The 14,595-nt window shown below is 45.0% G+C and overlaps 1 protein-coding gene across 1 annotated transcript; it reads right to left on the bottom strand.

Moving 5' to 3' along the window:
• Positions 1-11,881: 11,881 nt before the first annotated feature.
• On the bottom strand, positions 11,882-13,147 carry LOC139838035 (uncharacterized). Its single transcript, XM_071827386.1, has 5 exons — positions 13,124-13,147; positions 12,570-12,736; positions 12,370-12,480; positions 12,115-12,286; positions 11,882-12,019 (listed from the first exon to the last, which is right to left on the bottom strand). Exons 1-5 carry the CDS (start codon positions 13,145-13,147, stop codon positions 11,882-11,884), a joined length of 612 nt encoding a protein of 203 aa, XP_071683487.1.
• Positions 13,148-14,595: the final 1,448 nt, after the last annotated feature.

Raw genomic sequence — 14,595 nt, 5'->3', positions numbered from 1 at the left:
AAGTTTGTAAGCATAGTGGGTATTTGGGAGGTGCATTGAGCAGAAAGCCCTGCATCTTCATATCTAGTAGCTCATGGACTAGGAAGTGGTTTTGAAGCTTTTGGCATAAAAACTTCATATCTCTATATTTCCTTTTCCATTATTATTTCTCTAGGTTGTAGGTAACATAACAAGGCTCCATGGGAAGGTTCCACCATGTTTTGAATTATTTTGAATTGAACCCTAAAACCCTAAAACCCTAAAACCCTAAAATGATAAATGTGGCTTAAATGTGGCATACAAATTGTTCATACAAATTCAAATTGTTCAACACAAAGGGATCCCCAATACAAAGGGAACCACAATACAAATTGTTCATACAAATTCAAATTGTTCAACACAAAGGCATCCCCAATACAAATTGTTCAACACAAAGGGATCCCCAATACAAAGGGAACCACAATACAAATTGTTCATACAAATTCAAATTAGTTGTTCAGAATAAAATCTTTCTCTTGCTCCTGGTGTGACTTGGGGCCACCACCTTACTCCGGTAACCCTACCAGGGATATTACCAGTGTCTACCTTCCTTTTGCCCTCTCTTTCTTGTTCTTCTTCTCTTCTTCGCAAAGCTTGTGCTTTTTCTTCTGCCATGTACTCTTCGAAGTTAGCTTCTATCATGGCCTTACTACTTTCGAGGCATTCTCGACTATACTGTTCCCTCTCCTCTAGACTCATCGGTTGAAGCCATTCTACATCCATCTGTTCCCTCTGCTCTCGATCCATCGGTTCAATCTCCTCATGTTCAATTGCTGCTTCAATCTCCTCTGCATTTGCTGCTTCAATCTCCTCATGTTGAACTCGTCGCTTCAATCTCCTCTCGCATTTGTCGCTTCAATCTCCTCATGTTGAACTGCTGCTTGAATCTCCTCTGCATTTGCTGCTTCAATCTCCTCATGTTGAACTGCTGCTTCAATCTCCTCTGCATTTGCTGATTCAATCACCTCATGTTGAACTGTTGCTTCAATCTGAAGTTGAATTGCTGCTTCATTCTCCTCTGCATTTTCTGCTCCCGCCTGATCTTCCATTCCAAAAGCTGGGTCAACTCCATTTTTACAAAGCCTAGCAATGTGTCCAGGGATTCCACAACGTTTGCACTTACGTTTTCGAATCGGTGCACCACCCTCTGCACTAGCTCTGATCCTATTCTTCCTCGGCCTACCTGCCGGTCTAGTCAATACTGGAGAGTACACAGCTTGAAGCTCCTGGATCGACTTTCATCCATTGGTCTTTTCCCAACAAGGTAGGAACATTCATAGCATATGCAGCCCTAAATTTGGCAACAGAGAAATACTCTGACACATACTGATCAACTTCACCATCTTCACCCCTATAACACTCATGAAAAACAATGCGTGTATGCAGGTATCCCACGGATCTGCCATCCCCTACAATGGCATGTCCTATCAACCAAACTCATCGGATACCTCCACCGCCTGTTTTCTTTGTCAGTGTAGGTTACCTCAGCCTCCATTCCTTTTCTGACGCATTGCATCCTCAATTGTTTTGCCCTGGCATGCAAAGACTTAATCAAAGATGGGAGCATGAGATGGCCAACATAATTTGTGGATGCAATTCTTTGACGCAGATCGATCTTTATCATGATCATCTGCCTAATCTTATCAAATATTTGCCACAGCATAAGCCCTTTCAATGACTTGACCTTTGAATTGAAACTCTCCGCAAGGTTACTTGGTACATAGTCTACCTTGCAAATTTCATTGAATTGGCTTCTTGACCACACCCTACCATGATGTTCATCCAAGTACTCCTTCACCCCAGGTTTTTGTTTATACAACACATCCAAATGAAACAGATGCTTCCTAGAGCTGCATGTGTATGAAGCTGGCCATAGGTTGTCAGTAAAAACTTTACCCTTGAATTTCTTTGTAAAATTCTGTACCAAGTGTCGCATACATTCCCTATGCTCCACTCCAGGGACTACTGCTTCTACCGCAGTCTTCCAAACCTTTGCAAGCGTCTCGTGTGGATAACAAGTCCTGGTGGATGACCTATAAGGTCGCGCAAATTCTGCAGAAACCAAGTCCAACTTTCCGTGACTCAACCTCCAAAACCCCATAAGCAACAGGGAACATCCAATTATGTCCATCAACTGCAGAGCGCAACTAGCTGTCCTTTAAACCTGCCATGAAGAGCTGATGCATCCACGGCCAAATAAGGCCTCGCAACCGTCCAAAAAGCCTTTCCAAAGACACTTTGAAACAAACAAAAGCCCTTCTAAAACATTCCTTGTGCATTACCTTCCCGCTTTTCAATTTGTAGGGAACTGTATGCTTGTCTATCGCTACAACACTGCCTGGACTAGCCATCTCCACTTCATGTTTGAAAGTGTAAAGCAACTGAAAGCTTTCATTCCATGGACCATTGATCTTGCCAAGAGCCATTTCCTTTGCATAGAACATCCTCATGTAAGGTACTTCCATTTTATACTTCTCAACCACCTTTTTTACGAGTGCTGTTGGACCAAGTGAAGGATCTTCTCTCAGCCAATCTAGGATTATATCTGCCAACCACCTAGTCTTCGCTAGCTTTGTTTTCAACTCTGGCTCTCCCCCTAGAGGTGGACACCTATGGATCTCCTTATTCTTCTTTATCTGAAACATAATGATAAGGGATGTCAGTAATAGATAACAAATTTTACACCGTGATCTAAATACACAACTGGTTGGCGTAGTACCTGAACCAAGCCGTACTGCGCATTGTGGATGCATGCAGCCTAAACCTACACCTTGGGTATGGGCATTTAATTGTGAACCTACCTGGCTCACTTTTAATAACCTCAAAATTATTCTTAGTGAGAATGTGATATGTAGTAATTGCATTACGGCAGTCCATCATCGTTTGAAACACGGTGCCTTCTACAAGCTGGGGATTCTCCCTGTTCCACTCAATTGTTGGCAAGTCTTCACCTTCGTAATCGGCTAAAACGAGGCTGTCATCATTCTCATTCTTCTCTTCATCATCAGTGTCATCAAATCTGGCACCAAAAGCCATATCTTCCATGTATTGATCCTCCATTGCCTCGCCATCGCATCGATCTACCAATTCAGGAAACATCAACTCATCCTCATCATCTTGAGGAGGCTGATCCTCAATGTCTGCATCGTCCTCCACATCGACCGTACGAACGATCTGCCTACCACTAGCACTGGGGACAGATGGTGCTGCTGTGGACCTACAAGGAGCGCCACCTTCGTAATCGGCTAAAACATAATGATAAGGGATGTCAGTAATAGATAACAAATTTTACACCGTGATCTAAATACACAACTGGTTGGCGTAGTACCTGAACCAAGCTGCTTCACGCATTGTGGATGCATGCAGCCTAAACCTACACCTTGGGTATGGGCATTTAATTGTGAACCTACCGGCTCACTTTTAATAACCTCAAAATTATTCTTAGTGAGAATGTGATATGTAGTAATTGCATTACGGCAGTCCATCATCGTTTGAAACACGGTGCCTTCTACAAGCTGGGGATTCTCCCCTGTTCCACTCAATTGTTGGCAAGTCTTCACCTTCGTAATCGGCTAAAACGAGGCTGTCATCATTCTCATTCTTCTCTTCATCATCGCTGTCATCAAATCTGCACCAAAAGCCATATCTTCCATGTATTGATCCTCCATTGCACCTGCCATCGCATCGATCTACCAATTCAGGAAACATCAACTCATCCTCATCATCTTGAGGAGGCTGATCCTCAATGTCTCGCATCGTCCTCCACATCGACCGTACGAACGATCCGCCTACCACTAGCACCGGGGGATGATGGTGCTGCTGTGGACCTACAAGGAGCGCCACCTTCGTAATCGGCTAAAACATAATGATAAGGGATGTCAGTAATAGATAACAAATTTTACACCGTGATCTAAATACACAACTGGTTGGCGTAGTACCTGAACCAAGCTGCTTCTGCGCATTGTGGATGCATGCAGCCTAAACCTACACCTTGGGTATGGGCATTTAATTGTGAACCTACCTGGCTCACTTTTAATAACCTCAAAATTATTCTTAGTGAGAATGTGATATGTAGTAATTGCATTACGGCAGTCCATCATCGTTTGAAACACGGTGCCTTCTACAAGCTGGGGATTCTCCCTGTTCCACTCAATTGTTGGCAAGTCTTCACCTTCGTAATCGGCTAAAACGAGGCTGTCATCATTCTCATTCTTCTCTTCATCATCAGTGTCATCAAATCTGGCACCAAAAGCCATATCTTCCATGTATTGATCCTCCATTGCCTGCTTACTGCATCGATCTACCAATTCAGGAAACATCAACTCATCCTCATCATCTTGAGGAGGCTGATCCTCAATGTCTGCATCGTCCTCCACATCGACCGTACGAACGATCTGCCTACCACTAGCACTGGGGACAGATGGTGCTGCTGTGGACCTACAAGGAGCGCCACCTTCGTAATCGGCTAAAACATAATGATAAGGGATGTCAGTAATAGATAACAAATTTTACACCGTGATCTAAATACACAACTGGTTGGCGTAGTACCTGAACCAAGCTGCTTCACAAGCATTGTGGATGCATGCAGCCTAAACCTACACCTTGGGTATGGGCATTTAATTGTGAACCTACCTGGCTCACTTTTAATAACCTCAAAATTATTCTTAGTGAGAATGTGATATGTAGTAATTGCATTACGGCAGTCCATCATCGTTTGAAACACGGTGCCTTCTACAAGCTGGGGATTCTCCCTGTTCCACTCAATTGTTGGCAAGTCTTCACCTTCGTAATCGGCTAAAACGAGGCTGTCATCATTCTCATTCTTCTCTTCATCATCAGTGTCATCAAATCTGGCACCAAAAGCCATATCTTTCATGTATTGATCCTCCATTGCCTGATTACTGCATCGATCTACCAATTCAGGAAACATCAACTCATCCTCATCATCTTGAGGAGGCTGATCCTCAATGTCTGCATCGTCCTCCACATCGACCGTACGAACGATCTGGCTACCACTAGCACTGGGGACAGATGGTGCTGCTGTGGACCACACTATTTCATCAATTTCACAACCACTAGAAATCGACCGTACGAATTTCATAACAGATCTTCGAAAAACACACCTGCAAGAAGTCGATGGACCAAGGATGATACTTTAGTTCTAGCTATGCATGCTAAAAAGGTGTTCCCTTTTTACGGCACTACCAATGGTGAGTACTACAATGGCAATTGTAGTTATGGAGAAATGAATGTAGATAGTGATGAGGAATAGATTCCCACCAAGAAATTATCATCGTGATGTAATCGTATAACTTACATTTTGGCCATGTCTCAAACTTATGATAGGTGCATCAATGTTGAATGAGTGTTTGTTTAATTACGCGAAGCTGAAAATGTTTCAGACTGTACTGCAACACTTTGTAAAAAAAATTGTACTTGCAACTACATACATCCACCTCAATTTCCAAATTGGTGTTTACACACGATTTCATTCCTACATCCTGGCCATTTGCATCTCGAGCAAATAACCTCCTCCGGCCTCAAACTCACTGTCTCCAAGTGATAAATAACTATTGTATGAAACTGCGCTATATAGAGTGTACACCCTGATAATCTAATAAAAATAAGATTATACTGTTGTAGATCAGTATTAATGTTGCATTACAACTTTCCAAAATACAAGGCCCCTCATAAGAAATAAAATGCAACCACATACTTGTATTTTACAACCAGAACCCAGCGAGATCTAAAACTAGACCTAAAACCTGCCGGAGAAGTATCTAGAGTAGATGGTACTCGGCTCACCCGTCCACTTCGGCCGGTGAGGCCGGCCAATGAAATGGGGAGAGCATCCCAGTGAGGACGGGGCGACTCTCAAGAGAGAAGGGGGAGAAAGATAGCGGAAAGACACATAGCTAGCCCAGTCAAGGACGAAGACAAGCGGTTGAGCTCACCGTGCAGACGTAATCATACCAAGAGACATTGCTAAACCTACTGAAACCAACACCATTAAAATCACTCTCATACAGATGCCTTCTTTCTTCCCCTTCTGCTGCAGCAGTTCGAGCTCTAAGCACGAAATCTCTTCCATCTTATCCCAGACGGCATCGCGCAAGTCAATGATGAGTTTCTTCGTGAAGGGGCTCAACACCTCACCTTGCTCATCATACCACCGGAAAAACTTGCATTTTTTCACCCTAGCACAATGGAATAAGAAGCAGAGCAAATTAAACACCGAGAAAAGGGGATTTCGAAGCTCCTAATATATGGTGATTTACCTTTGGCCTGGAGCAGCTGTCATACCTCCTTCCAGGATTAGGGTTACTCCATGAGATCTGGTGCGGTGTCTTCCTGCCGCAGAAGGTACATTGACAACCTTGAGCGTAGTCGCTCGGCGCCTCCCTGCTACGAATCAGAGGCCCCAAGCGCCGTCGCCGAGCTGTGTAGTACGGGTCGTCCTCCAAGTACGAGCTTCCCATGCTCCTTTCCGACATTGGCATAATGTGTTGTTTCGAACTCCAAGGAGTGAGTGGAAGAGAAGAAGGCTTGTGGAGATTGTGGAGCATGTGAGAGATGTTGTCACCTCTTCTTGCAGCTGGTGATGTTACCCACCTCATTTGCACACACGCAAACAAGATATGCATCATATTATAAGGCGTGAGATGTTGTCTCCTCTACTTGCACCTGGTGATCTTATCCACCTCATTTCCACAGACGCACATAAGAAAATATGTAGAGCTAACATCAAAGAAAATGCAGAGCTTAGCCTGACATTACATCATATTATAAGGCGTTTTTTACTTACATCATCAGTAATGGCTACAAAAGGCAGAGCAGTAGTTCAGCACACATCACATAGCTAGCACAGAGCTACTATCCCACACGCGTCAAACGTCACCAAAAGTTTAAAAAAGGCCGACCGACGAGAAAAGGCTAAATTAGAATTGTTGGGTAATTAGGGGTGATCATTGCAGGAGACCTCTCTCTCACACAGGAGGTGATGCGGTCGTACATTGTCATCTTGAACCCTTTTGGGATGACCTTGAACATCACGTAGTCACCCACCTTCAAGCCAAGGAAATCAGCAAGGCCATACCACCCATTGTCGAGGACGACTGGTTGAATGGGGTCGTCTCTGGACTTCACGCGACGGCTTATGGACGAAACGCCAGTGTTCTTGTTGTAGGGATGGGAATGCACATTCCATATACATCCCTCTCTCTAATGGATTGCCACTACCTGGCGGTAGGCGCGCCCGCTAACGTACGTCCTAAACTCCTCTGGGATGACGAGCATATACAAGTCATCTAGTTCCAACTGGACGCACCGGCGCTTAGGACGTTGCATGTAGGCACGGTGGTCAACCTTGGTAGCGTGGGAAGGCGGTCTGTACAAATCATCCAGGTCCTTCTTATTAGCTACTGCCCTCGTAATGGCCACTTCTCGCCTTCCAGGCAGGTTCAGCTTATTCCAACTTGGAGGACACTAGAGAGAATCCTCGTATCCAACTGGAGGAATTCCATGACAATTGTAGTAGGAGTCCTTCTCCAGCTTCGGCACTACTTTGTCCTACATAAAATGTCATGTAGCAATGCAATGTCTGATCATATATATCCCATAACCCAGCGAGATACAAAAATGTGTATAGTGCAGGCATTATTAAATTTTTAATACATTAACACGACACTGCATTTTCAAAATTAGCTAAAACTGGAAAGTACACCATCTAAATTGATTGAGCAGCACAATGCACAATCCAGAGAAATGGAATAGTTCCATCTTCGCGTTCAGTTGGAGTAGTTAAGTGCTTTGTAATTAATACTACCTCCATCCCAAAAGGCTTAAGGCCTAAATTTTTTCAGAAAGTCAAACTATGTTAAGTTTGAATAAGTTTTTATAAAAAATCATTAACACGTGAAATACAAAATTAATATTATTAGATAGATAATGAAATATATTTTCATGTGCTATCTACAAAATATCATATTTATTGATAGATTATTCTAAAATTTTGGTCAAACTTTACTTGCTTTGACTTTTCAAAAAAAAGCCTTAAGCCTTGGGATGGAGGTAGTAGCGACTGAGTAACATCCGTTCCACCACATTCCACGAATTCGGTGGAATGGCTGCATTTCGCATATGGGGAGAATATTCCCATTCGAGGAACCACTCGGTTCCGTTCCATTCCACAACCGAACACAAGAATTGGCTTTAGGTGCGGAACGGTTCCGTTCCATTCCACTTGGTTCTGGAACCGAACACACCCCAAATGTGCTTCCAATTATCATGAATCAAATTTAACCAAGTTTCTCCGCGACCACCTCTGACCATAAAATGATGTCAAAGTATGTCTAAATTTAAGGGATTTGCTAGTTCTTAGCTAGATGAGAACTAACTTTGTGCTAAGTTCAGTCCTACACCATTTGATTTGCATCCTGATGCGAGCTAGTCATCAGTTGCAACTGAAATTGGATGACATCATCTGATGTTAGTTCTCAGTCGACTGATAAATAGTCACACTCAAATTTAAATGTATCTGGACACCGTTTTAGTACTCCCTGAATCTAGTGACCAACTAAACAGTTAATTAACATATTAAAAAAATCAATATCATCAATCACTAATTAACTAAACAGTTCATTAACACACGCATGAGACATTTGCCAAATCTAACTACACGCATGACACACGTGCCAAATCTAACAGTTCATGACCACAATGTCGCCGCACAAGGGCTAAGCGCAGACGGCCGAGTAACAAGAGGGGACGGGTGCCTAAGCAACGGCGCACCTGCCGACGAGGATCCCGCCGATGCCTACACAGCCATCCAAGCAGAAGTCAATGAGAATCCCGTCGACGCCTCCACCGACTTTCAAGCAGACGCCCATGAGAGTCCCGCCGCTGCCGACTCCAATACCTCGAATCAGCTGCCGATGAGTATCCCGCCACCTCCCCCGATGCCATCGAAGCAGGCGCCGATGAGAATCTACCCGCATCCAGCGCCTTGGAAGCAAGCGCCGACCAGGATGCCGCCACTGCCTTGGAAGCAGGGGACGACGAGGAACCCGCGGCCTTGGAAGCAGGCGCCGACGAGGATGGAGCCTTCGCCTTCGATCCAGGTGCCGATGAGGATCCCACGGCCGCCGCCGCCTCTGCATCAAATACCATCGAAGCAGCCGCCTCCAACGCCTTCGAAGCAGCAGCCGCCGCCTCTAGTGCCTTGGAATCAAGCGCCGATGAGGATCCCTCCGCAGCTGCCTCCGACGCAATCCAAGTAATTGGCAAGGGTGGCGATTCCGGTACATTGCTCGGACACGATGAGGATCCCGCCACCGCCACCGACGCAATCGAAGCATGCAGCGATGCACATCCCGGCTCCGCAGCAGACGGAGGTCTCGAAGCGGCAGCCACCGCCACTGCCGGATATGGTTTAATCACCAAGCGTGGCAGAGGCAGGAAAGGGAGCGGATGATGTTGCCGGGCGGCTTGTAGTTTCCACCGGAGTTCAGCCAATTCTTCCTGGAGCTCTTTGACATTCATACCCTCTCCACCCGCAACACCGACTGAAGGATGAGTGTTGTTCATCCTAGTTGGCAGCGAGTGGACTGGAGACGACTGTTCTTCAACAAGAAGGGAAGTGGTCGCATGAGTATGCAAATACCTCCGGTTTACCTTTACTCCGGGTTCTGGGCAGCTTAGGAATAGGTAAAATTTGGAGTAGATGGACTAAATTGCCCTAACTACGCGTGCGATATGGCCGGAAAAAGCATGTGTTTAGGAAAGCATGCACGAGTACCTATTTTGATTTTGCTATTTTTCGTAAAAACTATGAATTCTGGCGAAAAGTCATTTTGGCTCCAGAGCACCAGTGCTCTCGCCATATTACAAAATTTAAAAATTTATATTTACAAGTTTCAAAAAAATATGAAACAAAATTATGAAATAACTAATGATATATTTCACTAGCGTGCAAAATCTTAATTTCAAATGTTGTCTATTATGAGCTGCACAAAAATGACTAAGTCTATATTATTTTAGAGATTTGAAATCACTATGCTCAAATCAACAAAAAAATTGTGCAACCCAAAATATACACTATTTTCAATTGCAAATTTGCACGGTTGTGAGAGATATTTCTAGCTATATCATGATTTATTTTTAGATTTTTAAAATATAAAAATGATTTTTAGAATATTTAAATAATGAGATCACTGGTGCTCATGTGCACCAAATCTATGTCCCAATTTTGGGCGTGTCGTTTTTTCTAGCAACACTTTGACATCAGTTTTTAAGGGTGGGTCAAACTTTGAAGGGCTGACATCGACATGGCCGCAAAGTAGGAGGCGAGGTGGACCGTGGAAATTTTTCGTAAAGATTTTTTTCTCAGTTACAAGCGGGGATGAAACCACGAAAATATCTCCAATCCGCCAGATTTGCTTTGAGATTCGTGCCAATCATAATTTTATTGCATGAGATTCAATGACATCATCTAGTTATGTGCAACGGCGCAGCAGAGCTAGGAATTGAACTGAGTCGGATCGGAAAAATAAGCTTCGGATTTTTGTTGACCTAAAAGCAAGTGTATTCAACGAAAAAGGTAAAACCGATTAAATTTGCATATTTTCGTCAACTACAACTGCAAACGACAATATATAACAAAAACATACAAAATAGAGCCACATTTTGATAAGATATAGTGTTGTATCATACGATTAAATGTTTAAACCATGTATGTATCCACGCATTTCTTGGCACCATTGTATCCTTGTTCTACACATATGAATGGACAAATTATGTTTAACAAAACATTGCATCTATATATATATCTCTTTTCAAATATCTGATGTATTATCAAGAACATGCTCAACATCGAGCAATCTTTGAAATGTGTGAACTATTGCTTGAAGATTTGAAAAGAAAAAAATGGAAGAAATATGCATGATCCTTCTCCTCACTATGGGTGTGTTTGCTAGACTGGTTGGACATAGATTCTCCCACCTCATCCTATATTTTTTTCAGATTTAGTTGTTTGTAGGTTGGATCGCGTCAACTATGCACTGCCCACCTCATATGAAAAAGGGGTCTCAGCCCTGCCGGGCTGGGAGTCGCCAGAAAACACTTCCGCAAGGCTCCCGAGCCAGGGGGTCCCCCACCCCCCGCTGCCTCTTGTTCATTCTCCCCATATGCCTCCCAGCGCTGCCACGATGCGCAGCCTTGGAACCGATGGCGACGTGCCATCGCCGACCCCATCTGGTCCTCGCCCGCAGCTCACCCCATCCATCTCCGCCACAGCACCTCCATGCGCCTCCACGATGCGCAACCACACGGTACCAGCGGTGGCGCGCCGACGCTAGCCCCGACAGGTCCTCGCCCCACTAGTGGAAAACAGGCCTTTTGATCCGGGTGGTTAGGGTCTTTTGTCGCGGGCGGCCAGCCGCGACAAGCAAGGCGCGATAAAAGGGTGGCCTTTTATCCCGGGTCACTTACGACCCGCGACATAAGGTCCACCACGTGGCAGCCGCGGGGCGCGCAGGGCACAGGCCCTTTTGTCGCGGGCGGTATTACCACCCGCGACAAAAGGCCTTCTACGTGGCGCGCGCACAACGCTTCTGCTTTAGGGTTTGAGGGGTGCAGCACCCCTCCCCCCCGCCACCGACCGCCTGTTATTTCATTTTTTTCGTCCGAAAATAAAAGTTGCATATATTTGTACGCTACTAGAAGTTGTACACATTCATTCATTATATATATATATAGATCGATCAAACAAATATTGGAAGCAGAAGTCGATTCCCCTTACACATATTCGTAGGTTCCCTACATATATACATGGAGCTCACGATCGACAAACGGTACTAACGACCGTCTATTTGGAGGTAGAACAACTATCTGGACTAAACAAGCCTTTGTTGTTTATTACTTCTCTAACCAAAAGTCCCGCCACTTCCTCCGCGATTCCTAGTGCGTGTTCCTTTGGTTGGAGTCTGTCCCGCATGAAGTCGACCTATATATATACGAAAATGAGATGAGTATGACTATATCAGTCTTGATAACGAAATATTGATGATAATAAATAAAGTTGTGAATGTTATTGCTTACGTCGAATTTATTTCTGTTCTGCTTCTCAGTGGTTAACATGCGAATGGACTCGCAAACGTAGTATCCACATAGATTCGTCCCTTGTGGCTGCTGGGGGCACGCTACAGGAGTAAATGTTAGCTTCTTTGCAAAGGTAATGTCCTTATGAACATTCTTCAAAGCTTGCCAAGCCCTGCCAGGCAAAAGAATGATTGAATGAGTGGATAATTAATTGATATCTCACGAAAGATAAAGCGCGGCGATGAAGGAAATTACACTTGGAGCAACTTCTGCAAGTCCTGGAACCCGTCCAGGCCTCTACTCAGTGGGTCTCTTACTTCAACTATTCCCTTATCAGGTTGAATGTCTAGTAGAATCCAGTGGAAGCTGCACATGTTATGCATATACGTCAGGAATTACACTTAACATCGAGTAAGAAAAATTGAATGTGCATAAAAGATCATTAAGACTCTCACTCGTAGTTGTAAGGAAACAATATTGAATCACAGAAATATTGCTGCCCCAAAAACCTTAGTAGGTTTCCCCCCGTTTCTTCGCGTTTATGCTTCACCGTTTCAACATGTATTTTATCTGGGTCAACAAACCCAACATTGATAATATTATAACATTTGCACTCACCGATCTTCGCCGCAAAAGAGAACCCATAAGATATAATGAGTATATATATGCAATGAAAACGAACATGAACTGAATGAAAATGAACTTATATGTAGTTAACAACTTACAAGCAATAGCAACTCATGAGAGATTTGTCGAGGGCTTCTAGATTGAATAACTGCGTAGTTCATTCATCTCAATATGGATCTCCTCCTTTCGGTAGTAATATTCCCATGGTATACTCGCCACGATGTACATTTTTTTCTCCTTGCATGCATCAAGGTACCACTGATGCAAATTCCGCATATGTGTTGGCAGTTTATGCAGCTGCTCTCTGCTAACCAAGTCGGCCCCGTAGACAAATTTAGGAGCTATATCAGCAGTGGGTAGTGCAGCATCTGCGGCACCAAACAATTCCTCCACGGTAACTCCACATTGAGCCGCTAGAGTTGCAGCTTCATCCATATTGACACCACCACCATGTTCCAGGTACACCTTGGGAACATTAAACACTTTGAGTGGTGGGATCGATTGTTTGGGCTGAGCACCGAGGAGGGGAACTTCCTTTCTCTTTTTGCCTTTTGTCGTTTGCTTGGCCTTGAGGGGTGCACTTGTTGAACTTGACCTTTTCTCATCTGCACTTCTAGCTGATGATTTGCTCGTGCCAGCAATGTCCTTCTCCTTAGCCTTTTCATCCTTCTTTTGGTCAATTACCTTCGCAAGAGTGCGTGTATAGTCATCCTTCTTCTCGTGTAACTCATACTTTGCGATGGTGTGTTCGAGAAAACTAGTAGCATATTCTATTTGCTTCTCGTGTATGGCTCTGCGCTGGAGGTTTTGGCTTATGGAAATGATCATAGTTGTGTTTCGCAACAGCGGCCGCATTTTCCTCGACAGTAAGATCCCAAGGACGGGGGGGAGGAACCTTTGGTACTTTTGGGAGGGGCGACCTCTTGGGGACAGGACTCTTGAAACGCTTCCGGCTGGGTGCATTCCGAGTCTTAGTGGGCGGAGGCGGCGGCGCTGGAGATGGACTACCGATGTCGTGGTCGACGTCGTACCCACGGGGTGATGGTGGCGACATGTGATCAGTAGGAGGAGGTGATGGTGGCCTGCGATCACCTGGAGGAGGTGATGGTGACCTGCTGGGACGACCGGTACTAGGTGCTACCCAGCTGGCAGCCTGATGTTCTTCTTTTCCCGAGAATGATTTCTCCCAAAGACCTCTCCGAGTGTAAGCCCCCCATCACCTCCAGGGATATGGAGCTCCAATGTCTCCCACTGCGGGACAACTGAATCCACCCCGACACGAGCATAGCCAGCTGGAATCGGATTGCCATGCCATGTTGCCGGCTCACCTTCAGGTCCAAATGCCGGTAAGACATAGCCGACCGCCACCTTAACGAAACCTTCACGAACACCTCATGGAGATCACAAGGTGTTGTCTCCTTGATTCCATCCAAGGGGTCGCCAGACCGGCATCTATCATCATCCGTGTAGGAGGGGCCTCCGAGTCGGCCACGCTGCTTTGTCTCGTCGCTGAGATATTTCAGCGGTATTATCTCGGCGGGCGCTGTCCTTTTAGTTCATTTATCTCCAGCCGTCGCTGCTGAAGCTCCGCTGCTGCTGGTCAAGTCGGCGTTGGAACTCGGCCATCCGGTCATTCTGCACCTCCGGTGGCGTTGTTTAGCTCTCGCTCGGCTTCTATAAGTCTCCGCGTCGGCCGGAAACCCAAGCGACCACGGAACACTAGGGCCGAAGCCTCTTGTTCGTCCTCCCTTCTCAGGATTACCGAGGACAAGCGTCGACAGAGTCTTTCTCTCTATCGGGAGCAAACTTTAGTTTTCCCGCCTTTATATCTGTCGTCACTTCAATCCATTTTTG

This window comes from Lolium perenne, chromosome 3, assembly GCF_019359855.2.
Source record: "Lolium perenne isolate Kyuss_39 chromosome 3, Kyuss_2.0, whole genome shotgun sequence".
Lineage (NCBI taxonomy): Eukaryota > Viridiplantae > Streptophyta > Magnoliopsida > Poales > Poaceae > Lolium > Lolium perenne.
The sequence above is the reverse complement of the archived record's forward strand: the minus strand, read 5'-3'. Positions and strand labels throughout refer to the sequence as shown.

Bases quoted from the DNA above. Each gene is read 5' to 3' on its own strand.
- LOC139838035 (XM_071827386.1), bottom strand. From the start codon at position 13,147: ATGTGGAGTTACCGTGGAGGAATT. The intron at 12,737-13,123 runs GTTTGGTGCCGC...TTTGCGGCGAAG, and splicing joins GGAGTTACCGTGGAGGAATT to ATCGGTGAGTGCAAATGTTA. The intron at 12,481-12,569 runs GTGAGAGTCTTA...TAACATGTGCAG, and splicing joins TTGTTTCCTTACAACTACGA to CTTCCACTGGATTCTACTAG.